At 44.9% G+C, this 26,936-nt stretch overlaps 1 protein-coding gene across 2 annotated transcripts in view; it reads left to right on the forward strand.

The window, feature by feature from the left end:
- Positions 1–26,936, forward strand: part of dlg2 (discs, large homolog 2 (Drosophila)) — a 1,568,664-nt gene that overhangs the window by 813,033 nt on the left and 728,695 nt on the right. For both annotated transcript variants that reach the window (XM_070892045.1, XM_070892046.1), the window contains exons 10-11: positions 18,838–18,962; positions 24,632–24,801. In XM_070892045.1, the coding sequence (XP_070748146.1) occupies positions 18,838–18,962; positions 24,632–24,801 (295 nt within the window). The remainder of the gene's footprint in view (positions 1–18,837; positions 18,963–24,631; positions 24,802–26,936) is intronic.

Here is a 26,936-nt window from a genome sequence, read left to right on the forward strand (position 1 = left end):
CCCTGGGTGCATTGCTCAGTTGAGAGCAAGTGTTGAATTGGCGCACCTAAGACTCCAAATCTGAGTCGATGCCGGGCCACCACACATGGAATCTGGCTATAGCTTTCATCATTACTATGCCTGGGTAGATACTGTGTAGGTCACGTATGAACATTTCCCTGTCTTTCTTAGCCAAAACCATGCGATTACCCCACAAAAGACAGTCCGCCTGTATGGACATTTGACTTTGCGCCACTGGAACGGCTTGATCTCTTCATGCATCTCTGCTGGGACGCTGAACCAGCTCCCATGGAGGACACAGTTTTTTTACAAGGGACAGTAAAGGATCCTGGCTGGTCCAGGTCCTGATCTGGCGGGCCGTAACGGGTGACTTTTCATTTTCAAATGCATCCATCACCAAGAGAAAGTCTGCAAGCTGTGCCATTTCCACCCCGGTGGTGGGCAATGGTAGCCGACTGAGAGCATCAGCGCAGTTCTCTGTGCCTAGCCTGTGGCGAATTACATAGTTATATGCAGACAGCGTGAGCGCCCATCTTTGGATGCCAGCAGAGGCATTGGTGTTAATACCTTTGCTCTCTGAGAATAGCGATATGAGCGGCTTATGGTCAGTTTCTAACTCTAACTTAAGCCCAAATAGATACTGGTGCGATTTTTTCACACCGTAAATGCATGCCAGAGCTTCTTTTTCAATCATGCTGTAGGCCCTTTTCGCCTTGGACAAATTCCTGGACACATAAGCGACTGGTTGCAATGTTCCCGATTCGTTTGCTTGTTGCAACACACACCCGACCCCGTACGAAGATGCATCGCAAACTAGCACTAAACGTTTACATGGGTCATACAGAACAAGCAGTTTCTTGGAACATAACAGATTTCTGGCTTTCTCAAAAGCAGTCTCTTGTGATTTCCCCCATACCCGGTCATCTCCCTTGTGTAGCAACACGTGTAGAGGTTCTAGAAAGGTGCTTAACCCAGGTAGGAAATTAGCAAAATAATTGAGGAGTCCTAGGAACGACCGCAACTCCATCACGTTCTGTGATTTCAGCGCATTCTTAATGACCTCCATCTTGGTGTCGGTGGGTCTGATGCTGTCTGCCGCAATTCTTCTCCCAAAGAACTCGACCTCTGGCGCCAGGAAAACACACTTCGAGCATTTCAACCTGAGTCCCACATGATCTAGCCGACTTAGAACCTCTTCCAGGTTCTGCAAGTGTTCGATGGTGTCCCGACCTGTGACCAGTATGTTGTCCTGGAAAACCACGGTGCGCGGAACCAACTTTAGCAGACTCTCCATGTTTCTGCATGTTGGCCTTCATAATGAGGGGATTTGAGTACAGGGGCAGGGAGGTGTTACTACAGTTGTACAGGGCCTTGGTAAGGCCACACCTGGAGTATTGTGTACAGTTTTGGTCTCCTAACTTGAGGAAGGGCATTCTTGCTATTGAGGGAGTGCAGCGAAGGTTCACCAGACTGATTCCCGGGATGGTGGGACTGACCTATCAAGAAAGACTGGATCAACTGGGCTTGTATTCACTGGAGTTCAGAAGAATGAGGGGGGACCTCATAGAAACGTTTAACATTCTGATGGGTTCAGACAGGTTAGATGCAGGAAGAATGTTCCCAATGTTGGGGAAGTCCAGAACCAGGGGTCACAGTCTAAGGATAAGGAGTAAGCCATTTAGGACCGAGATGAGGAGAAACTTCTTCACCCAGAGAGTGGTGAGCCTGTGGAATTCTCTACCACAGAAAGTTGTTGAGGCCAATTCACTAAATATATTCAAAAAGGAGATAGATGTAGTCCTAACTACTAGGGGGATCAAGGGGTATGGCGAGAAAGCAGGAATGGGGTACTGAAGTTGCATGTTCAGCCATGAATTCATTGAATGGCGGTGCAGGCTCGAAGGGCCGAATGGCCTAATCCTGCACCTATTTTCTATGTTTCTATGTTTCTTTGAAAAATTGACGTGGCCAATCGAATCCCAAATGGCATCTATTGTAGATGAAGAGACCTTTGTGCGTGTTGATGCAATTGAGGCCTTTCGAAGATTTCACCAGCTCCTGCATCATGTAGGCAGAGGTCAGGTCCAACTTGGTGAACGTCTTCCCTCCTGCCAGCATCGCAAATAGGTCGTCTGCCTTGGGTAGCGGGTACTGGTCCTGCAGCAAAAAACGGTTAATTGTTACTTTATAGTCCCCACAAATTCTGACCGTGCCATCGCTCTTGAGAATCAGAATAATCGGACTGGCCCACTCGTTGAACTCAACCGGTGCGATGATGCCCTCTTGTTGCAGCCTGTCCAGCTCGATCTCCACTTTCTCTCGCATCATTTATGGCACCACTCGTGCCTTGTGGTGGATGAGTCGTGTACCGGGAACCAAGTAGATCTACACCTTCGCCCCAGAGAAATTTCCGATGCCTAGCTTAAACGACGGGAACTTGCTCAAAACTTGGGCACATGAGGCATCGTCGACGGACGAAAGCGCTCGGATGTCGTCCCAGTTCCAGCGGATTTTTCCCAGCCAACTTCTGCCGAACAGTGTGGGGCCAGCTCCTGGTACAGTTCATCCACCCCTCCATCATAGGAGACTTTTACTGCTGCACTGCCAATTACAGGGATAAGCTCTTTAGTGCAAGTTCTCAGCTTGGTATGAATAGGGCGCAGCTTGGGCCTTTGTGCCTTTTTGCACCACAGCCTCTCGAAGGCCTTTTTGCTCATGATAGACTGACTCGCACCCGTGTCCAATTCAATGGATACTGGAATTCCGTTCACTTCAACTTTTAACATGATCGGTGGACATTTCATGGTGAAGGTGTGTGCTTCCTCGGTTCGAGTCTCTACTTCAGTTTGATCTGCCATGGATCGGTCTTCCTCTGCAATGTGGTGGTTTGCAAGGGTTGCAGCTTGTCTTGAGGTGTCCCATTGTTCCACAGCCTTTGCACGCATATTGTTTGAAGCGGCATTGATGGGCTCGATGATCACCTCCTCAGCACTAACAAGGTGTTAATTGCCTCGCATTCACACTTGATGCCGGACTCTGAGTCATCTGAGGTCGTGCAGCCACAGGTGTGTACTTTCTGCCATATGCATTCCTGCCTGAAAACGACGTTACTTTGTCTACAGTACTTGCCGATGCATCTTTATGCTGCGTAATTTGTTGGGTGTTATCGCTGGTGGACATAAATGCCTAGGCTATCGTTATGGCTTTGCTCAGGTTCGGTGTTTCAACAGTCAATAGTTTGCGAAGGATAACCTCATGGCCAATGCCAAGCACAAAAAAGTCTCTTAACATTTGCTCCAGGAATCCACCGAATTCGCAATGTCCTGCAAGGCGCCTTAGTTCAGCGACGTAGCTCGCCACTTCCTGGCTTTCAGACCGTTGACATGTATAAAATCGATACCTTACCATCAGAACACTCTCCTTCGGATTTAGGTGCTCCCGTACAAGCGTACACAGTTCTTCATACGATTTGGTTGTTGGTTTCACCAGAGCAAGAAGATACTTCATGAGGCCATAGGCTGTTGCCCCGCAGACGGCGAGGAGGATCGCCCTTCGTTTGGCAGTGTTCTCATTCCCTTCCAGCTCATTGGCCACGTAGTATTGGTCGAGTCGCTCCACGAAGGCTTCCCAATCGTCACCTTCTGAGAAATTCTCCAGGATACCAACAGTTCTCTGCATTTTCGCGTGATGGTTCATTATCTATTACTCGTCGCCAGTTGTTATGTCTCAAATAAAGCAATGGGACTGAGTGCTGTAGACTTGAGTAAGTGTGACCTCAGTCTCTTTATTCTGACTCCAGAGTGCCGGCACAGCATGTGAGGCCTGCTTATATGCAATGCTCCCAAGGGATGTTGGGATCCCTTGGAACTCCAACAGATGCGCCCTCTGGTGGCGGTAGAATGCTGGTTACGAGGTGTTGCATACATAACAGATATAGCAGCTCAAAACTGGGCATCCATGAGGCGTGGTGTTCCGTCAGCAGCAGCAGAATTGTATTCCATCACAATCTGTAACCTCATGGCCCAGCATATCCCTCAATCTACCATTACCATTAAGCCAGGGGACCAATCCTGGTTCAATGGGAAGTGTAGAAGAGCATGCCAGGAGCAGCACCAGGCATATCTAAAAATGGGGTGCCAACCTGGGGAAGCTGCAACACAGGAGTACATGCATGATAAAAAGCGGAAGCAGCATGCCATAGACAGGGCTAAGCGATCCCACAATCAAAGGATCAGATCAAAGCTCTGCAGTCCTGCCACATCCAGTCGTGAATGGTGGTGGACAATTAAACAACTAACGGGAGGAGGAGGCTCCATGAATATCACCATCCTCAATGATGGCGAAGGCCAGCACATGGGTGCAAAAGACAAGGCTGAAGCGTTTCCAACCAACTTCAGCCAGAAGTGCTGAGTCGATGATCCATTTCGTCCTCCTCCTGAGGTCCCGACTGTCACAGAAGAAAGTCTTCAGTCATTTCGATTCATTCCATGTGATATCAAGAAACAGCTGAGTGCACTGGATACAGAATAGGCTATGGGCCACAACAACATCTCGGCTGTCATGCTGAAGACTTGTGCTCCAGAACTAGTTATGCCTCTAGCCAGGCAATTCCAGTACAGCTACAACACTGGCATCTATCCGACAGTGTGGAAAACGGCCCAGGTATGTCCCGTCCACAAAAAACAGGACAAATCTAAACCGGCCAATTACCACCCCATCAGTCTATTCTCAATCATCAGCAAAGTGATGGAAGATGTCGACGACAGTGCTCTCAAGCGGCATTTACTCACTAATAACCTGCTCACCAATGCCCAGTTTGGGTTCTGCCAGAACCACTCAGCTCCAGACCATATTACAGCGTTGGTCCAAACATGGACAAAAGAGCTGAATTCCAGAGGTGAGGTGAGAGTGACTGCCTTTGACATGAAGGCAGCATTTAACTGAGTGTGGCATCAAGAAGCCCTAGTAGAACTGAAGTCAATGGGAATCAGGGGAAAACTCCCCACTGGCTGGAGTCATACCTAGCACAAAGTAAGATGGTTGTGGTGGTTGGAGATCAATCATCACAGCCCCAGGACATCGGTGCAGGAGTTCCTTGAGGCTGTGCCCTAGGCCCAACCGTCTTCAGCTGCTTCATTAATGACCTCCTCTCCATTCTAAGATCAGAAGTAGGATGTTCGCTACAGTGTTCAGTTCCATTCACAACTCCTCAAACAATGAAGAATTCCATGCCCGCATGCAGCAAGACATAGACGGCATTCAGGCTTGATCTAATAAGTGGCAAGTAACATTCACGTCAACAAAGTGCCAGGCAATGACTATCTCCAACAAGCAAGAGTCTAACTATCGCCCCTTGACATTCAATGACATTACCATTGCCGAATCCCCCACCATCAACATCCTGGGGGGGGTCACCATTGACCAGTAACTTAACTGGACCAGCCACATAAATACTGTGGCAACAAGAACAGGTCAGAGGCTAGGTATTCTGTGGCGAGTGTCTCACCTTCTGACTCCCCAGAGCCTTTCTACCATCTATAAGCCACAAGTCAGGAGTGTGATGGAATACTCTCCACTTGCAGTTGCACACCCGGCACAGCTGTTCCTGGCGGTGCTGATGAGCGCTGCCGCAAAAACAGACCGGAGAATCGCGAAGGGGCGCAGGAGACCTGAACGCTGCCTTTAACACTGCTCTGGGGCAAAACCTGGAGTGCAAAGGTACTGGAAAATCCAGCCCCTTTACTTTAAAATGTGGAACTTATTACCACAATGAGTAGTTGAGGCGAATAGCATAGCTGCATTTAAGAGGAAGCTAGATGAACACACGAGGGCAAATGGAATAGAAGGTTATGCTGATAGGGTTAGATGAAGAAGGGTGGGAGGGTTAGATGAAGAAGGGTGGAAGGAGACTCGAGTGGAGCATAAACACTGGTATGGACCATTTGGGCCCTATGGCCTGTTTCTGTGGTTTACATTTTATGTAATTCTATGTACATAGATTAGATAAGGAAAACATAAATAATTTATGTTCTAGCAACTAATCAAACTTACCTCTATCTTTGAGCAGAACTCTTACAAACTTCTTTCCAAATTCTTTCACTGGAGGTGTGTCCCCTGCTTCCATTTCCGCATTCCAGCACTCTGTCCTTTTCTTGTAACAGCATAACCAAACCTCCCACGCAGGGCTGCGCCACCATGCCTGCGCATCTCCCCCTCCACCACCCCCTTATCCCACCCCCCGCCCCGTGGGCCCAGCACCGCGCATGCTCCAAGAGTGAAGGCATCTTCTCCCTCTTGCAGTGGGTGGGGGGGGATGGGGCAAGGTTACACTGCTCTCCTCCAGAGCGTCCTAACTCAGGGAGCGAGATGGGGAGAATGCTGGTGGGGGGGGGGGGGGGTGGTGAAGAGATGGGGAGACCACTGGTGGAGGAAGGGGAGAGAGGTGCCCCTAAATCAGGGGGAGGGATGGGGAGACCACTTGTGGGGGGTAGAGAGATGGGGAGACCACTGGTGGGGGTAGAGAGATGGGGAGACCACTGGTGGGGGTAGAGAGATGGGGAAACCACTTGTGGGGGGAAGAGAGATGGGGAGACCACTGGTGGGGGTAGAGAGATGGGGAGACCACTGGTGGGGGTAGAGAGATGGGGAGACCACTGGTGGAGGGTGGGGGGGGAGAGAGAGGTGCCCCTAAATCAGGGGGAGGGATGGGGAGACCACTGGTGGGGGGGAGAGAGATGGGAGACCACTAGTGGAGGGGGGGGGAGAGAGAGGTGCTCCGAAATCAGGGGGAGGGATGGGGAGTCCACTGGTGGGGGGAGAGAGATGGGGAGACCACTGGTGGAGGGGGGTGGGGGGAGAGAGAGGTGCCTCTAAATCAGGGGGAGGGATGGGGAGACCACTGGTGGGGGAAGAGAGATGGGGAGACCATTGGGGGTGGGGAAGAGAGAGTCCGTTTAGAACTAGGAGCCATAAATAGAAGATAGTCACTAATAAATCCACTAAGGACGAAGAAAATAAGACTGAGGAGCAGGATTATCTGGTTATCACATTGCTGTAGAAAATTTGTTTAAGATCTGGGCACTCGAAGTGTCGTCAGTGGGCAATAGCGCTCAGACGTCGTCCCAATTCCAGCGTATCTTTCCCAGCCAGCTCCTGCCGAGCAGCATGGGACCATCGCCCTGTACCACCCAGAGTGGCAGCTTGTGCACCGCTCCATCGTAGGAGACCTTTACGGTAGCACTGCTGATTACAGGAATCAGTTCTTTAGTGTAAGTTCTTAGTCTCGTGCGAACTGGAATTAAGACAGGCTTTGAGGCCTTGTTGCACCACAACCTTTCGAAAGTCTTTTTGCCCATGATGGACTGGCTTGCCCGCATGTCCAGCTCCATTGTCACCGGGAGTCCATTTAATTCAACATTCAGCATTATCGGGGGATAATTCGTGGTGAATGTGTGCACCCCATGTACCTCTGCCTCCTCTATCTGAGGCTCTGGTTCGTAGTGATCCTCCGTGGAGCTGTCCTCCTCTGCAACGTGGTGGTTTGCATGATTAACAGGCTTAGCAGCTCGCCTGCACACTCATTGGAGGTGTCCCATTGTTCCACAGCCCTTGCAAACGTATCCTTTGAATTGGCATGAATGGAAACGATGGTCACCCCCGCAGCGCCAAAAATGTGTTAATGGCCTTGCATTCATCACCCTTGATGGTGGACTCTGAGACGTGTAGCTGCAGATATGTGTGATCTGCCCTGTACGTTACGATTCGAAAACAACATCACTTTGTTCACAACATTTGTAGCAGCACTTGTGTGCTGAGAGATTTGCTTAGTATTGTCACTGGTGGCAATGAACGCCTGAGCTATCGCTGTGGCCTTACTCAAGGTTGGGGTATCTACAGTCAAAAGCTTGCGAAATATGATTTTGTGGCCAATGTCAAGTACGAAAAAGTCTCTGAGCACGTGCTCCAAATGTCCTTCAAATTCGCAATGTCCTGCAAGTCGTCTCAGCTCGGCGACATAACTCGCCACTTCCTGGCCTTCAGACCTTTTGTAGGTGTAGAACCGGTACCTCGTCATCAGTTCGCTTTCCTTCAGGTTCAAATGCTCTTGGACCAGTGTGCACAAATCGTCATACGATTTCTCCATGGGTTTTGCTGGAATGAGCAGATTCTTCATGAAGCCAGACGTTGGTGCCCCATAGACGGTGAGGAGTATCGCCCTTCGTTTGGCAGCGCTCTCTTCCCCATCTAGCTCGTTGGCCACGAAGTATTGGTCGAGTCGCTCCACAAAAGTTTCCCAATCATCTCCCTTCGAAAATTTCTCCAGGATGCCCACTGTTCTCTACATCTTTGGGTTTGCTATCTGTATCTCGTTGTGTATGGAGAAAGAGTCAGACTGAATAATGTGAGCTCAAAGTAAAGTGTGACCGTAGTCTTTTATTGCAGGTCTCCAGAGTGCCTCTCTAACCTGTGAAGCCTCCTTAAATACCTGTGCTCTCAAGGGATTCCGGGATCCCTTGGGATTCCGGGGAATGAGCCCTCTGGTGGCTGTACAGAGTAAATACAAGTCTACATATATAACAGCGTGCAGTTCTGATCACCATATTAAAAAGGATATAGAGGCACTGGAGAAAGTGGGGAGATGATTTACAAGGATGATACCAGAAACGCGAGGATATACATATCAGGAAAGGATGAACAGGCTGGATCTCTTTTCTCTTGAAAAGAGAAGGCTGAGAGGTGACCTAATAGACGTCTTTAAAATGATGCAAGGTTTTGATAGAATCGATACAGCGAGTGTTTCCACTTGTGGGGAGGAGCATATCTGGAGGCCACCAATATAAGAGTCACTTCTTTACCCAGACAGTAGTGATTATGTGCAACTCGCTATTGCAGGATGTTTCCTCTGGCTGGGGAGTAGAACCAGGAGTCGCAGAATAAGGGGTTGGCCATTTGCGACTGAGATGAGGAGAAACTTCTTCACTCCGAGGGTGGTGAATCTTTGGAATTCTCCTGAATGCTGTGGAGGCTCAGATAGATTTTTGGATATTAAGGGAATCAAGGCATATGGGGATAGTGCAGGAAAGTGGCATTGAGGCAGAAGATCAGCCATGATCTTATTGAATGGTGGAGTATGCTTGAGGAGCCAAATGGCCTACTCCTGCTCATAATTCTTATATTCTTATGTTCATCATGACCTGTGCTATGGGTGACATGCTAATATATTTAAAAGTCTTGGGCCTAGAAATTGGACTGCTGACCATCATCCATTTGCACCGCTATCCTGGTTAAAAATGGCAGCTGCCACTCTAGCGCCCTTCTCTGGCGCGGGACACAGTGACCGCCTTTTGGTGAGGGCCTTAGCACCGGCTGGCCCTGGAGATGTAAATGAAGAGAATGTGATGCTACGCCGACTTGATGCCCATCTGCGAACTTCGACCTTACTGCTGAGTTTGGCGCTGGGTCCTCAGCTCGCTCTGAAAAGCGAGTATTCAGCAGAATGACAGAGATGCTGTCAGCACTTGTTAATTGACATACACCTCTTTCAGGTAGGTTTGCACTTAAGCTTTTGAACTGGATTTTTAGAATTTTATTGAAGTAGTGGCTTGGTGCAATACATGTTAAAAGTTTTTAAAGTGTGCAGGGAGTGCTGCTAGATGTTTGCAAGGTCTTGGATGGTAAAGGGCGTCCTCTGAGAAGATAGAAAATGCTGGAAATACTCAACGGGTCAGGCAGCATCCATGGCGAGCGAAACAGAGTTCACGTCTCAGGTCGAGATGCTGCCTGACCTGCTGAGTATTTCTAGCATTTTATGCTTATATTTCAGATTTACAGCATCTGCTTGCAGAGGGAAGAGGAATACAAAGAAGAGGAAAATGCAAAAGAGGAGGAAACAAAAGAGGGAGTTGCAGGATGAATGATGCAACCCAAACAGCCACCTTCTGGCCGGGATATCTGGGATGGAATCATCCACCTGTGGTACTAGTGAACACAACCCCAGTTCCCCTTTCAACATTTGTCCTACACCTTATCTTCCCTCTGTTACTGACCATCACAGCAGTCTCTTGGCCACAATGCTGAAATAAAAGCCACCAGAAAGCAAACTTTCCAATCCAACTTTATACATCTATCCATCCAATATGACATCAAGAAATCAACTTATCATCCTTATGCATTCCCTTAGTGACTGCTTGTGTGTGCCTTTGCCTATCCTACTAATGTCACGCAGTGCTACCCCAGTGGCTGCAGCATGGCTGGTGGAAGGCTGCTAACTTTCAGTAAGGAAGACTGCAGATGGTCTTGCAGGTAGGCCTTGAGAAGATGGTGGCTAGGAGTGTGAAATCGAGTGACGGTGTTTTGTCTTCTTCTTCGTCTTCTTGTTCATCTTTTTTTTCCATCTCTCCTTTCTCTCTTCTTGGCCAATCATTGGCTGGGCAGGCTGCATTTCTTGGGTATGTGAAATTAAGGCAGCGACTGCAATTCTGCATGGTCAAGAAAGGACAGGGAAAGACACCCTCTTCATCATTTTTCTTTCATATAATTTATTTTAATCCTCTTCTTGCCCACATGGGATTGTTCTAAAAAGGGAACACTAGTCACCTTGTGGGATAGAGAGTGCAGAGTGAGGCTAAGAACACATGCTTTGACCATTTAAGTGCCTAAAATACTAAAATCTTTGGAATCCATTTGAATCCTGGAATCCTGTTGATGCCAAATTATAGATAGAATTTGATTCGAACGATATTCTGTGTATGGATATATGTGTATGGTGAACGATAGTCTGGATATGGGCCAATATTTTTCAAGCCAGAATCAGTACCGCACAAAGCAAAACAAGTGGTGGTTATATTATCACTGGATTTCTAACTGTATAAAGATGATTGTGACTTTAAAAACCTAACAAATAGATTCCAGTAAAGACTTACAATTATGATTCTTATAAATTTTCCCTCGGATATATTTGTTAGGTTTTTAAAGTCACAGTCACCTATATACATATTGTCATCCTTTCCTTAGTTTCTAAGATTTTAAAACAAGTTATTTTATTTGTAATACAATAGAAAATACTTCCTTTAGCATGTTTATTTTACTATCAAAACATAATCGCTGACTGTTACACAGCGAGTCCAGAACTTTCAAATACTTTGAATACAGCATGTATTGCCTCCCCACTGGGTTATAGATTTACACAATTCACCTTAATTCAGCATCCAGCAGTCCCATGTTATTGTATGTCAGAGTAAGCTTAAAACAAGGATGAAAATAGGGTAATGACTAGGACCATTGGATTGTTTTTAAAACTTATTAGCCCAGACAAGTTAAATTTTTCTTTTGATTTTGAGAAATTCCTAATAAGAACATAAGAAATAGGAGCAGGAGTAGGCCATATGGCCCCTCGAGCCTGCTCCGCCATTCAATAAGATCATGGCTGATCTGATCATGGACTCAGCTCCACTTCTCTGCCTGCTCTCCATAACCCTTTACTCCCTTATCGCTCAAAAATCTGTCTATCTACGCCTTAAATATATTCAATGGCCCAGCCTCCACAGCTCTCTGGGACAGAGAATTCTATAGATTTACAACCCTCTGAGAGAAGAAATTTCTCCTCATCTCAGTTTTAAATGGGCAGCCCCTTATTCTAAGACATTGGGCTAGAACCTCCACTTTGTTTGCATGCTTAACGCCCACTTAACGCACATTTTACCGCTGAAATTATGTCTAACGTCCATATATCGCCCATTTTGGCACAAAATGGAAACTGATGGGCATTTTTAGGAAACTTATTGCTGAGCGTTACTTTCCACATGTGCTTCACGCCGGGAAAAAATATGACCGCCCGCCCATTTTTTTGGGGCGGAATCATCAGAATGGGTGAAATCAACACCCATAATATCACCCAGCATTACTTTCCGCACGGAATTAACGCCGGATTCAATAATACCGCCCGCCCACTTTTTTTTGTCGTAAAGAGCGCATTTGGTGAAACTGACGCCCAGTAGATCGCCCACCGTCACTTTCAGCACCTCGCACACATATCGCCCACAATATTGCTCGTCCAAAAAAACGCCCAGAGAAAGTGAAACTGTTCTGAACGAACGCCAGCGGTGTGGCTGCCACTTTTAAAATCGCAGGTTGCTTCATTCAAAAGGCTGCTTCAACTTCGGGGGAGTTTGCATTGACTCTGGAGTTCTTCTCAGGTGAAGTGAACATCTCAACAGACATATTTTCAGACTCTGGACTATTGGGGGTTTACTCCAGGTGTATTTTAGTGAGGAGATCTCCCTCCTTCCTCCCAAAGCAGCCACACCACACCCTTCAGTCCCTCTGAGCTCCCTCTCTCTCTGTCTCCTCTTCTGCGCATGTCATGATGACCCTTGACTTCCTGAATCGCAGGAATCGAGCGTTGCCATGCCGTTGCTAAGGACGGCGACACTTTACGGCAAAAGGTCAAAAAAATTTAACGCTACCGCCCATTTCATATCGCTCGCGGTAACGGCCATTTAAAAAAATGGAGACTAGGTGCTTTAAGAATGGGCGAGAAGCCGGCGATCTGAAAACCCTTTTTTACCGACCACGCCGGAAGTAACACCCATTTTTGGGCGATAAGCACAAAAGTGTAAAATGGGCGATAAGCACAAAAGTATAAAATCTTGCCCCTTGTCCCCGCTTTTTAGAGTAATACCCTTTCTGCATCCACCTTGTCGAGCCCCGTCATTATCTTATGTTTCAATAAGATCACCTCTCATTCTTCTGAACTCCAATGTGTATAGGCCTAACCTACTCAAGCCATCTTTAGAAGTCAACCCCCTCATCTCCGGAATCAACCTAATGAAACTTCCTTAAACAGCCTCCAATGCAAGTATATCCTTCCTTAAATACAGAGACCAAAACTGAATGCAGTACTCCAGGTGTGGCTTCACCAATACCCTGTACATTTGTAGCAGGACTTCACTGCTTTTGTACTCTATTCCCCTTGCAATAAAGGCCAACATTCCATTTGCCTTCCTGATCACTTGCTGTACCTGCATACTAACTTTTTGTGTTTCATGCACAAGGACCCCCAGGTCGCTCTGTATTGCAGAAATTTGCAATTTTTCTCCATTTTCATTATAATTTGCTTTTCTATTATTTCTGCCAAAGTGGATGACCTCACATTTTCCCACATTATACTCCATCTGCCAAATTTTTGCCCACTCACTTAGCCTGTCTTTTTCCCTTTGCAGATTTTTTGTGTCCTCACAATTTGCTTTCCCACCCATCTTTGTATCATCAGCAAACTTGGCTACATTACATTCGGTCCCTTCATCCAAGTCATTAATATAGATTGTAAATAGTTGAGGACCTAGCACCGATCCCTACGGTAACCAGTCACTGTTTGCCAACCGGAAAATGACCTATTTATCCCGACTCTCTATTTTCTGTTAGTTAGCCAATCTTCTATCTGTGCTAATATATTACCCCCAACCCCATGAGCTTTTATCTAATGCAGTAACCTCTTTTGTGGTACCTTATCGAATGCCTTCTGGAAATCCAAATACACCACATCCACTGGTTCCCCCTTATCCATCCTGCTCATTACATCCTCAAAGAACTCCAGCAAATTTGTCAAACATGATTTCCCTTTCATAAAACCATGCTGACGCTGCTTGATTGAATCATGCTTTTCCAAATATCCCACTACTGCTTCCTTAATAATGGACTCCAGCATTTTCCCAACGACAGATGTTAGGCTAACTGGTCTATAGTTTCCTGCTTTTTGTCTGCCTCCTTTTTTAAATAAGAGCGTTACATTTGCAGTTTTCCAATCTGCTGAGACCTCCCCAGAATCCAGGGAATTAATATTAAGGGAGACACAGAAATTCGATTATGATTTCATGAGCCTTCTCTGCAGCGTTACTTTAATTTTTGAAGTAATGATATCTCTGATTGTAGAATATATTGGATAAAATTAAAAAGCTCTTGAGAATCATTTTGGATGTTTTATTGTTTAGATGCTTCTACGCTGTCCAACGACCAAGGAAGCTTGAATTTCCTCAATCTATTTCACAAACCCCAGATTTTCTAACAACCTCAAAAAATGCAGTGACAATGCTATAAATATCTCAGTTCAGATATTTGAGAAATGCTGATATGACCTTATTATTAAAAAAAGCTGTTGCTGTAAATGCGTGACTTCAGATTCTATCACACCAAGAGATGTTTTGTTCTCTGACATTTGTGATTCCCTTGACATGTTTATAAAATGCATTCTCTTTTTATTTTGGTTTGCATTGTTTCATGGTCTATTTTGGGGCTATAGAGATATTTTATGATCGTCCTTCACAGTAGTTGAAATAATCTTTCCTCTAGTTTGCCCTTGTTTGTCCTCATTGAGCCATTCTCTGTCTTGCTTCATGTGGTCTGTCTCAGGCAAAGTTTAGGTACTTGTCACACATGAGAGAACAGTCACTGTTTAGTTAAAAGCTAGTCATACAAATATAAACGGCGGACAACAGTTTAATTATTTTTAAGTATAGTATTCTGAAATTAAGTACTAGAATATGTATACAATTAAAACCTGAGTACAAATATAGCAACATGTCACTGCAGAGTTTATTTTCCTGTGCCTATCTTAGATACTGTCTGTGATGTTAGGTGAGATATTATGGCTTAGATTTTGCCAAATGTAACCAGGAACATTTAGCTCAAAATGCTCAGGTACGAAAATGTACAAAATATAAATAACACATATACAGGTGCAATTCAGGCAGTTTGGATTAAAAATATTTTGGTCTGATTTGCACAGTTGCAATATCAAATTTTAATAATCTTATTGGAAGTAAAAAGGCAAAAATAATGGGGGGGAAAATTGCGGTCGGAGGCTTCCTTCGTACGAACCCATCCGACCCGAAACTACCAGTTGGTCCCAGAGAAACATAGGATTCCGATCTGAGGCCTTCATTCGCTGCGCAGCATACGGGGATCTGTCTTCCACGTACGGATGTCTATGTTGCAATCACATGGGCCTGCACCACCAATCACTAGGAAGTATTCTCATTGATAATAATGGGAACTCCGTTTGTAGGGACCTCCCATTACTATCAATGAGAATACCCCCCAAAACAAGAAACACAGCACAATAAATAAAAAAAACACCTTACATATTTTAAATTAATTGAAATTGAATTTAATTAAATGTTTTAGAAAAAAATATTTTGGGGAATTTTTTTTAATGTCTTTTAATAGGGTTAAAAATAAATTTACCTTAATGTACTGGGTTTTCAACATAAAAGTGAATGATTAAATTTAATTTTTATGTGTTTTAAAAGTATTACACTGGTAAAGGTAAGCTATGCACCTGCTTTTACCAGGCGTTAAAATTTGAAGGACTTTTGCTGGGCATGAGATGGGCAAATAGACTAATCGCTGCCTCATGGATGTCCTTTCTGCGGGGATGCATTCGATCTGTCTGAAGAAATTTTGACAGATCGGAAAAGCCGATCGCACAATTCCGCCGAGAAAATCTTCCTCCCGCCGCTCGGAGCCACCGGCAGCTTTTTCTGCCGGTGCACAGTGCTTGGAGTGTTACCGCGATGCGGCTGCCATTACAAGGGAAGACCTACTGCCGAGGCTGCCATTTTATTTTTTTTGTCGGCCGACTGCCATGTCGGGCTGACAATTAAGCCCCCGGGTTCAGCTGGGCTTGCAATAGGCAGCCTGGCACCCTCTTGGGTGCCAGGCCACTGGCCCGGCCAAAACCCTCCCTGGTGGCTGAGTCGATCAAACTTTAAGAATTGCACAGGCTCTCCTCTTTAAGTGAAGGGAAGAGACATGGTCATGCTCCAGCGAGATAATGTCATCAGCGCTATGCTGTTGCGTGACAGTGGTGGCTACTCCACCCACCCCCACTTTTGCCCCTCAAGTGTGCAAACTTCCGCTGACCACCGCACTTCCGCCCCCATTATGATCGACTTCTGGTCCGCTGGAAAAAATGGCTATAGAGCGTAATTTCGATCAAGAGGCCACCGCATCCACTGCGCCGGTAAAAACAACTGCGGTAAGTGCACTGCATTTTTGCCAGAGGGTAATTTCAGCCCCTTAATGGGCCTAAGTTTCAGGCGGAGTTGCTCCTATTTTTTTTGAGCAACTAGTTTAATTTGGAGTATCTTAGAAATCGCAATTCTCGGCATTTAGTTTGCTCCAGTTCTAGTGAGTCAGTTTAGTTTTATTTTAGTTCCGTTTTTTTTCCAAAAGGGGGCATTACCATTCACTTATGCCTGTTTTGCAAGTTTAGGCAGCGAAAAGTTACTCCAAACTAACTGAGAACGGAGTAAGTGTCGATTTTAGTACGCTCAGAAAAACCTTGCCTACACTTTAGAAATTAAGCGCAGGTAGCGAGAGATAGGGATGGGGAGAGAAGTTAGGGGATTTTACAAAGCATTAAACACTTCACTTTTACCAATAAAGAGCCATCATCAATAATAAATGATAAATAAATCAATAAATAAAAAATTAAATGTTCCTACCTCACCATTGAAGCAGCGACAGCAGGCATCGAGCTGCGATCTTTCAGCCGTTCGACCAGGGAAACGGGCGGCCTGGAAAACACCAGGAGGGCGATCACGCACGCAGGCAGCAGGCGCCAAGCTGTGATCTTTCAGCTGTTCGGCCAGGGGATAGGGGAGGCTTGGAAAACACTGGGAGGGCCAGTACGCACGCAGGCAGCAGGCACTGAGCTGCGATCTTTCGGCCGTTCAGTCACAGCTCCACACACCCAAAAATTAATTTTCTGCATGTCCCTTTAAAGATGGCCGATTGCCAATGTTTGTGTGCCATTGCGCATGTGCGCACGCTCCAACGCACATACGCAATGCTGCCGGCACTCAAATTGATGCTGGGCCCTAGCCCCACCCCCGTGCTGGCAGTGCTTGCTCAGAACTGCGTTTGCTCCGCTCCCAGCAGCTACTGCTGCGCCGTGCTGAGCTGGAATACGGGCCTACAGATATCGGAGAATCGTGAGGTAAGTTTTAGGCGCTTTTTGAGTTCTAGAAAATAGGCGGGCCTCTCGGAGGTGTGCCATTCTACCGGGTATACGAAACTTGGGCCCAGTATACTTGATGCTCAACATGTTCAAGCAATGCAGAGCAGCAGTCAACAAAGCCAATTGAATGTTAAACCATATAGCCAAAACAATTCAAGGGAAATCATGATCAAGCTGTATAGCGCTCTGGTCAGACCACACCTTGAATACTGTGCTCAGTTCTGGTCAGCAAGACACAAAAGATATTTAAGTGTTGGAGGCACTGCAAAGAAGAGCCACAAGGCTGAACCCTAGTTTTAGAGGTTTGAATTATGATGTAAGACTGGAAAAATTTGGGCTTTTCAGCCCTGATTTGAGGTGCCTGACTGATGATCTTATGGGGGTCAAAAAGATTGTAAACAGCATGAAAAAAGTAAAACTAAAAATTTATTTTATTAATTTGTGCAACTAGGACAAGAGGCCACAGGTTCTAACTAGTAAAAGGCATAATTAGGACTGATATCAGTGAGTTCTTCTTCACATGAAGGGTGATCAATATATGGAATGGACATTTGGAGTAGTGGAGACGAAAATCTTGGAATCAGTTAAAAAATAATTGGATCCTGCAATTGTGGGGACTTTAGGATCACTGTGGATGGGTGAACTAAGATGAACCAAATGGCTTTCCTCATTGTTAATTGTCTTGTGATTGCATGATATAATTGAATCCTTCAAAAAATTATTTTATTATGTTTGTATCTTGCTAATTTGATAAAAGAATATTCACGTATGGTTATGAGAAGTGTCTTTCTGAAGACCTATATTTCTTATTCAAGTCAGTGCAATAATATTTTTGACCTAACATTTTTTGCTTTGGGTTAATCTCAGTCTCAGCATGTTTCCAAATTGCTTTTTGTGTTGCCTATCATAATTATTTTAAATGGGCTTCAGGCAAATCAACAATATAAACCGATGATATGTGTTTTCAAGGTGACACCTTGTTCACTGAACTACAGTGGGACATTTTACGGTACCTCTTGCTCTGTGCCAATACTTACATTATCCTCACTTCTGAACATCTTATATTAGGCAAACGGCGCTAACCATTAGTCATCAGCATAGGCGTCAATTGCAAAGGCACTGCTTAAAATATATTAAGAGCTCCGGCTATTGGACATTCCAAAGCCAATTTTTTTTTATGGCTGCATCCAGCCATAAACAACTCACTTTGCAACATAAACAAGCAGATGTTAGAAGCACAGAGACATTGTAACATAGGTTGACCTGATCTCATGTTAAATGTATCAGCTGATTGAAGCTTCCCGATGTCTCCACTGCCTCCTATAGTTGTTAACAATGCGAACAACTGATGAAGACTTCAGGCAGCTTCAATCAGCTGTTCATACTGTTAACAACTATGGGAAGCAGTCAGAAAGTGCCTTCAGTCACCCTCCATGACCTTGAAAACTGCTGCGAGTTCTTCTTGCCAAAGTGTTGTGTCTACATCTGTCGAAAAACGCTTTAAAAAATGTTTTGGTTACATCGGCCATCATGTATAACAGTGAAATCGCATTGACACCAACGCGCCCACTATAAACGGTGGGGACTGTACTGACATTGAAAGCGTTCATCTTTGTTGACCCCTTAAAAGCCTCGTAAGGCTGTTTGGTAGGTAGACACAGGACAATAGACCTTTCCAAACCATTTGTAATGCATTCTCCTTCCAGATTTCACAACATGTCTGTTTTTGGAGCAAATAACCTTGTTATAGGTAAACTTTACCTCTGGGTTATGTCAATAAAAGTGATAGAATTTAATTTAATCATTTCCTTGTCTGACAGGGTAATTCTGGCCTGGGATTCAGTATTGCTGGAGGCACAGATAATCCTCATATTGGAGATGACCCTGGGATATTTATTACTAAAATTATCCCCGGTGGAGCAGCAGCTGAAGATGGACGACTCAGGTAAACTATTTGGATGATTGTTTTTTAATTCATGTAATAGTTTCTCTTTGAGCAAGCTGATGCAGAACAACATGTAGTTTGCAGATAGAAATAGAAAATGCTGGAAATGCACAGTAGGTCCATCAACATCTATAAAGAGAAGAGAGTTTAAGGTTTGGTATGTAAATCCTTTGTCAAAATTGGAAGAGATATGAGCCCTTATCAGAGCTGAACAAAACAAAAGATGAGAGAAAAGGAAAATAGATAGAAGTCAAAGGTCAGATGCTGTTTCCTGTCATAGAGAATAGTAAATAAGTTTAGTTGACAGCAAATAGGTTTTTGAATTGTTATACCTGAAACATTAACCACCTTTTTTCTTTACAGATGTGCTATGATTTTCCAGCATTTTCTGACTTTTTATTTTTATTTGTGGTTTGCAGATACATTGGTACAGTGGCCCCTCACTGTTAACTTATAGTGCACTAATATTCATTACTTATGGCTCTTCATTAATAGATAAACTAATAAACCCTATATAGTACATTTGCTATATCCAGTAATGCCAAGTCTCATGATTTAATCGCGAGACACACGATTTTTAAAGAAAGTGCTCCCCAACTTGTGATCTCGTGATTCCATTCAGATAATTCATGATTTTTTCCTGTGATTGGCTGCTCGGGACACATGGGGTGGGAGAGCGGTCAGGGGTTCTCAATGGGTGAAATGTTAAGTCGCTCTCTGAAAAGTGCCACATGCTGCAGGCAGAAGCTTAGAGTCGTTAAGAGTTTTAGCAGGATGTTTGGTTGTGGTAAAATTGGAGCGAAAGGAAAGACTCACCATATCGATAAGGCTCGTTTATCTAGAGCCAGTCTCAGTTTCCTGTTGGCTGCATTCACTGGCAACTGCACAAGGATCACTATGCCGCCCTTGTCGGGGCTGGAGTCCCCGTCTACCTGGCCGCTCTCCACAAGTACCTGACCACCGAGATCCTGGAGCTGGTGGGCAATGCGCCCCACGACAAAAAGACCAGGATCACCCCTGTCACGTTCAGTTTGCCATCCACAACGATGAAATGCTAAACAAGTTGCTGGAAGAGGTCACAATACTCCAGGACGGGGTCCTGCCCAAACATCCAGGCCATTCTGCTGCTGGAGAAAACCGACCATTCGCGGAAGGTTTATGCCTAACGGACAAAAGAAATCTCTCGGGCAGCTGACGGCAGTGGCTGTAATGGTTCTGCAGTCTGTGCATCATCAGTGGGATGTTGGCTTCAAGGGCTCTGAGCTTTGTCACCAAGCATGCGCTTTCTACTTCTGTTTCCATTCAAGCCCATGGACATGGTGGAAGATTAATCATTTTCTGTTTACTGTGATTACAACGATGAGCCTCTTGCAGCCATTGACTTTGTGGGACATTTGTCTGGAGAGCAGAAGTCCCTGAAGGAGAAGGAGGAAAGTTCTTGGCTTTCTAATTTCAGTGATGAGAAGCTGAAGTTGTATTTCATTCGCTTTCACCATAGCTTTGTTGAGATAAGTGAATATAAAACGATTGTTGGTGGAGCCCTTTCATGCTGGGCTTGACTGGACTGATTGTTTTCCAGCAGAGATACAAAAGCAAGTACTGCAGATGCTGGAAATCTGAAATAAAAACAGAAAATGCTGGAAATACTCAGCAGGTCAGGCAGCATCTGTGGAGAGAGAGAGTTAACGGGCTCAATTTTCCCCAGTTACCTGAGCCTTTTTTTTGACGCGCGCCGCTTTTTTGGGCCTAAATGAAAATATCCAAGTTTCCCCAAATTTTCTGCGCCAGCGTAACTCAGTTAATTACGATTTTTTTAGGTTAGTATTTTTTTGCGTCATTGGGGCGTAACCTGCCATCCACGTCAATTCTGGCCATTTAAGCAAGTTTGGCCAGCTCCAATTTACTCCAATATTTCTTAGGACGGCGTCTATGACCGCTCTGGAAAAACCTTCTGGGCAGTTAACAAAATCGGCACAGGTACGAAAATCAGCGCAGCAGATGCAATTCCACGGCCGGGACAGCAGCAGCAGAAGCGGTGGGGGGGCGAGGAGAGGAGAGAGTGGAGAGAGGGGGAGGCCTTTCGGCCAGGGTTAGGAGCAGCATCTGGCACCGGGAGGAGGGAGGCCCTTCGGCCAGGGCTAGCAGTGGTAACAGGCATCGGGAGGGGGGAACCCTTCGGCCAGGGCTAGCAGCGACAACCGATATCAGGAGGGGGAGGTCCTTCGGCCAGGGCTAGCAGTGGCAACTGGCATCGGGAGGGGGAAGCCCTTCGGCCAGGTCTAGCAGCGGTATCCGGCACCGGCACCAAGAGGCCTTTTGGCCAGGGTTAGGAACGGCACCGGGCACCGGGAGGGGGTGGAAAGGTGGGGGGGGGAAATAGATTTTTGGCATAAACACTTTAATAATTTAATGATGGAATGCTGCTGCAATGTGCAATGTGCTTGTGCAGATTGTTGTGAGCTGATCAGAATGTCTTGTATGTTTCACTTTCCAGCCTCAGCCCGCAGTGTGTCCCTCGTTACCCTGACAACCCGATCTTTTTGGCGCAGATCTTAGGCACCAACCCCAAAGCTAAAGGACATGCTAGGCGCCAAAATGAACAATTCAAACGGGGAAAGTTGGATGATTTTTTTTTGGCGTAGTTGGGCCCCCAAAAAACGGGCATAACTCTTCAAGTACGCCAAATAATGGCTTTGGAGAAAATTGAGCCCAATGTTTCAGGTTGATAACCTTTCGTCAGAACTCCTGTTCACTCACAGCGCTTAACCTCTGCCTGTGCCCTGACAGTTTTCTTTATTGCACTTTCAAACACCATTTATTTCACTTCTCGTACAGAAATTTGGGCGCACTGAGGTCACAGACATTTTCTCAAAGATGTAGTTTGTTGCAAGTCAAGCTCCGAACCTGCAAAAGTGAATAATATAACAATTCTGTAAATCAGTGAACACAGCAAATTTAGATTGGATTGATGTCTTCTCCAATTGCATTTAAGTGTCAGTCAGTAACAATCCATTAGATCAGAAAAATATTTCCAAGCACTTTACATGGTAGAGAAGAAAAAGTGGACAACAGCAGGAGGGAGAAAGGAGAACAGACAAGTTGTGGGGAGGGTGGCGATGGGAACCTTTTGAAAGTAGTAATGGAGGTAGCAAGAGAGACGATTTTAGGAAGGGAAGTCAAGGGGACAAGAATATAGTACATGAAAGCATGGCTGTACAAAGCAGAGTGGGATGTATAACTAGAAGATATTACTAAGAGATAGGGTAGCTTGAGGATTTGAATGCAGTACAAAGATTTTTCTATCAAGTCATTGGGATAAAGGGAGCCAGTGGAGCTTGGCAAGAACAGGGGTGATGAGAATGTGGAATTTTATACATGTGTATACATGGGCACTCTGAGTGAATTGTACATTATGTAGAATGTAAGCATTTGGGCCAGCAAAGAGAACATTTAAGAAGTTCAGTGTTGACATGATAAAGATGTGGATTAGGAATTTGGCAGCGGAGAAAGAAATCTGGCAAAAGGAGCTTTTTAAAAGTAGGAAGAGCGATAATAAGATGCTGGGTTTTAAGAAGGGAGCTGATCTCTTACATGTGTGAAAACTATTATCAAAAATTTTGAATTTGTTATTGTAATGGTGTTAAGAAAGTAAAACAAATAAGGACATGCATAGAAAACGGATTTTATTGAAGTTTATATTGTTGGCATTTAAATGAATTTTCTTTGGACAGAAAGATTGCTGTCATAAATATTATAGCAAATGGCAATCAAAACCAATATTTAGCAGGTGCACTATAAGTTGGTTTATTAAAATTGACAAGGAAATAAATATACTTTAGATTTCTCTCCAAGATCATTCTAATTTTTAGTTTCCATCTTGTATCTACGATTTCTCGCTTTTAAACATTGTTTTCTGTGACATGAATTTTGCTGTTGGAAATCTCTGAACATAATGCGGACAGAAGGTTGTTGATTTTAAATTCTAAATTAATCAATGGAGGGAGGGTACTTTGCTATGAATAGTGTCCATACCAAACTTCTTGTGATCGCACATACCATGATGCCATATGGTGTCACAACCATGTACTAGGAATAAAGAAATTTATGGAATTTATAGAATTCAATCCGGAGATGTGTGCAATTGGGGAGGACTAATAAGGCAAGAGAATAGACATTAAATGATAGGACACTGAGAAGTGTGGAAGAATAGAGGGACCTTGGAGTGCATGTCCACAGATCCCTGAAGGTCGCAGGCCAGGTAGATAAGATGGTTAAGAAGGCATACGGAATATTTGCCTTTATTGGCCGAGGCATAGAATATGAGAGCAGGGAGGTTATGCGTGAACTGTATAAGACACTAGTTAGGCCACAGCGAGTGCACTGCGTGTAGTTCTGGTCACCACATTATAGGAAAGATGTGATTATTAGAGACGGTACAGAGGAGATTTACAAGGATGTTGCCTAGACTGCAGAATTTTAGCTATGAGGAAAGATTGGATAGGCTGTGTTTGTTTTCTTTGGAACAGAGGAGGCTGAGGGGAGACCTGATTGAGGTGTCTAAAATTATGAAGGGCCTAGATAAAGTGGTTAGGAAGGACGTAGTTCTCTTAGTAGAGGGGTCAACAATCAGGGGCATAGATTTAAATTAATTGGTAGGAGGTTTAGAGGGGATTTAAGGGGAAATGTTTTCACCCAGAGGGTGGTGGGGATATGAAACTCACTGCCTGAAAGGGTGGTAGAGGCAGAAACCCTTACCATTTTTTAAAAAGTACTTGGATGTGCACTTGAAGTGCCATAACCTACAAGGCTCCCGACCAAGAGCTGGAAAGTGGGATTAGGCTGGATAGCTCTTTGTTAGTCGGCATGGACATAATGGACCAAAATGGCCTACTTCCATTCTATAAATTTTGTAACCACTGCCAATCTTTGGCTCCTTCCCCCCACCCCCGCCACCCCCCACCCCACCCCTCTCAGAGCCTCTTTCTTTCTTTTTATCTCCTTGTCTCTAATGGCAGTTGGCCATAATCCCACCACTCACACCCTATCTCGACTAATGTTTTTCTAATTCCTGGCATTACCATTTGAATTTGGGCCATCTTCCCTTTTGTCTCTCTAATCTTTTTTGTCTTCCAACCTATCACAGACCTTCCCTTTTGTTCTTTCTTCCCCTCCCCCTTTCAGTGCTTGTTAAGAATCTGTTCTTTTCGAACACTCTCCAGTTCTGACGCAGGGTCATCGACCCGAATCTTTAACTCTGCTTCTGCTCCACAGATGCTGCCTGACCAGCTGAGATTTCCAGTATTTTCTGTTTTTATTCCAGATTCCAGCATCTACAGTATTTTGCTTTTGTAAATTTCTGTGATTCTATGAAAGGGAAAAAATTAAACTGTCTTTCCAAAACGAAGTGGAAGTGTGGCAATTTCTTTGAGCTAATTCAACTTCTATTTTTGTATTAAATTAAAAAATATTGGCAAACATATTACTTTACAATAAGCATAGGATGTGATGGAGCCATTTTCCAGTAGCCTCACAGCATTATTTCTTGTATTTTGGCCAATATCCACTGTGGAATTGCATGTGTGGGAATGCCAATAGCTAGGCTCTGCTTGACATACAGTTATTTCCAATTATTTAAGTGTGCTTACTTCTCTTGCTTTCTGCTTGTTTAGAGTCAATGACTGCATTCTGCGGGTGAATGAAGTGGATGTCTCTGAAATATCTCACAGTAGAGCTGTAGAGGCCTTGAAAGAAGCTGGTTCAATTGTACAACTGTATGTGCGCAGAAGAAGGCCTGTTTTGGAGACTATAACAGAAATAAAACTCATAAAAGGACCTAAAGGTAATCTTCAGTTAAGCTGAAAACAAGTAACGAAAACATTATTTAAAAATGAGACCCTGAAGCCTTATAAATGGAATGTATTCAAACTTGGTGACAAGTTTAAATTTAGTTTTGTTATATAGATCAAATGTGCATGTAACCTTTATATGTTTGTAAGTACAGGTACAATGTCTGAAATCCGGAATCCTCGGGACCGAGTCCATGCCGGTTTTTGGGTTTTGCCGGATTTCGGACAAGAAAAACATTAACAGTTCCTACTCTTGTCTACAAAAACTGCTCATTATTCCAGGATCATTCTGGACTGCAAAAATAACCCGCAGCTACTATTCTCTACTGCTAACCGTCTCCTTAAATCCCTCTCCCCTGTCTGCACCACACTCACCTCCGACAACACGTGTGAGGAGCTCATGGACTTCTTTGTCTCAAAGATTGAGACCACCTGATCAGCTGCCTCTGCCAGTTCCCTTCACCTAGCCCACAGGGCCAAACTTCATCTGAGGCTCCCACCTGCCCCAGCCCTAAACTCACATCTTTCTCTAGTTTCTCTTTGATCTCCCCTCTTGATCTCATCTTGTCCATGAGACCCACTTCCTACTCTCTTGACCCTATTCTCACTAAACTGCTGACCACACAACTTCCTTTTTTGGTTCCCATGTTAGCCAACATTGTTAACAGTTCTCTCTCCTCAGGTACTGTTCCCCTCTCCTTCAAATCTGCTGTCATCACCCCTCTCCTCAAAAAAAAACCCCTTGACCCCACTTTGCTTGCTAGCTATCGCCCCATCTCCAACCTCCCTTTCCTGTCCAAAGTACTTGAACCTGTTGTCGCCTCCCAAATCCGTGACCACCTTTCCATGAATTCAATGTTTTAATCCCTTCAATCTGGTTTTTGCCCCTGCCACAGTACTGAAACTGCTCTCATCAAAGTCACAAATGACATCCTCTGTGAGTGTGACCAAGGTAAACTATCCCTCCTTGTCCTTCTGGACCTGTCTGCAGCCTTTGACACAGTTGACCACTCCATCCTCCTCCAACGCCTCTCCACCAATGTCCAGCTAGGTGGGACTGCACTCGCCTGGTTCCATTCTATTCTATCTAATCGTAGCCAGATAATCTCCTGCAATGTCTTTTCTTCCCACTCCAGCATCATTACCTCTGGTGGCCCCCTTTTATTTCTCATCTATGTGCTGCCCCATAGAGATATCATCCGAAAACACGGAGTCAGTTTCCACATATACGCTGACGACACCCAGCTCTACCGCTCCACCACTTCTCTCGACTCCTGCTTCATATCTAAATTGTCAGATTGTTTGTCCGACATCCATGTCCGATGAGCAGAAATTTTCTCCAATTAAATATTGGAAAGACAGAAGCCATATCTTTGGTCCCCACCACAAATTGCGCTCCCTAACCATTGACTCCATCCCTCTCCCTAGCATCAATCTGACAGTGAACAAGACTGTTTGCAACCTAGGTGTTATATTTGGCCCTGAAATGAGTTTCCAGCCAGATATCCATGGCACAACTAAAACCGCCTATTTCCACGTCCGTAACATTGCCCGTTTCCGCCCCTGCCTCAGCTCTTCTGCTGCTGAAACCCTCATCCATGCCTTTGTTATCTCTAGACTTGACTACTCCAACTCACTCCTGGCCGGCCTCCCACATTCTACACTACGTAAACTTGAGGTCATCCAAAACTCAGCAGCCCATGTACTAACTCGCACCAAGTCACGATCCCCCCTGTGCTTTCTGATCTACTCACAGTTAAACAATGCCTCAATTTCAAAATTTTCAACCTTGCTTACAAATCACTTCATGGCTTTACTCCTCCCTATCTCTGTAATCTTTTTCAGCCTCAGAACCCCACAAGATGTCTGCACTCCTCAAATTCTGGCCTCTTGAACAACCCTCATTATAACTGCTCAACTATCGGTGGCCGTGCCTTCAGCTGTTTGGGCCCTAAGCTCTGGAAATCCCTCCCTATACCTCTCCACCTCTACCTCTCTTTTCTCCCTTAAGACGCTCCTTAAAACCTACCTCTTTAAGCAAGCTTTTAGTCATCTGCCTTAATTTCTTCTTTTGTGGCTCGGTGTCAAATTTATTTGTTTTGTCTTGTAACACTGCTGTGAAGTGTCT

This window comes from Pristiophorus japonicus, chromosome 10 (assembly GCF_044704955.1).
Source record: "Pristiophorus japonicus isolate sPriJap1 chromosome 10, sPriJap1.hap1, whole genome shotgun sequence".
Classification (NCBI taxonomy): Eukaryota; Metazoa; Chordata; class Chondrichthyes; family Pristiophoridae; genus Pristiophorus; species Pristiophorus japonicus.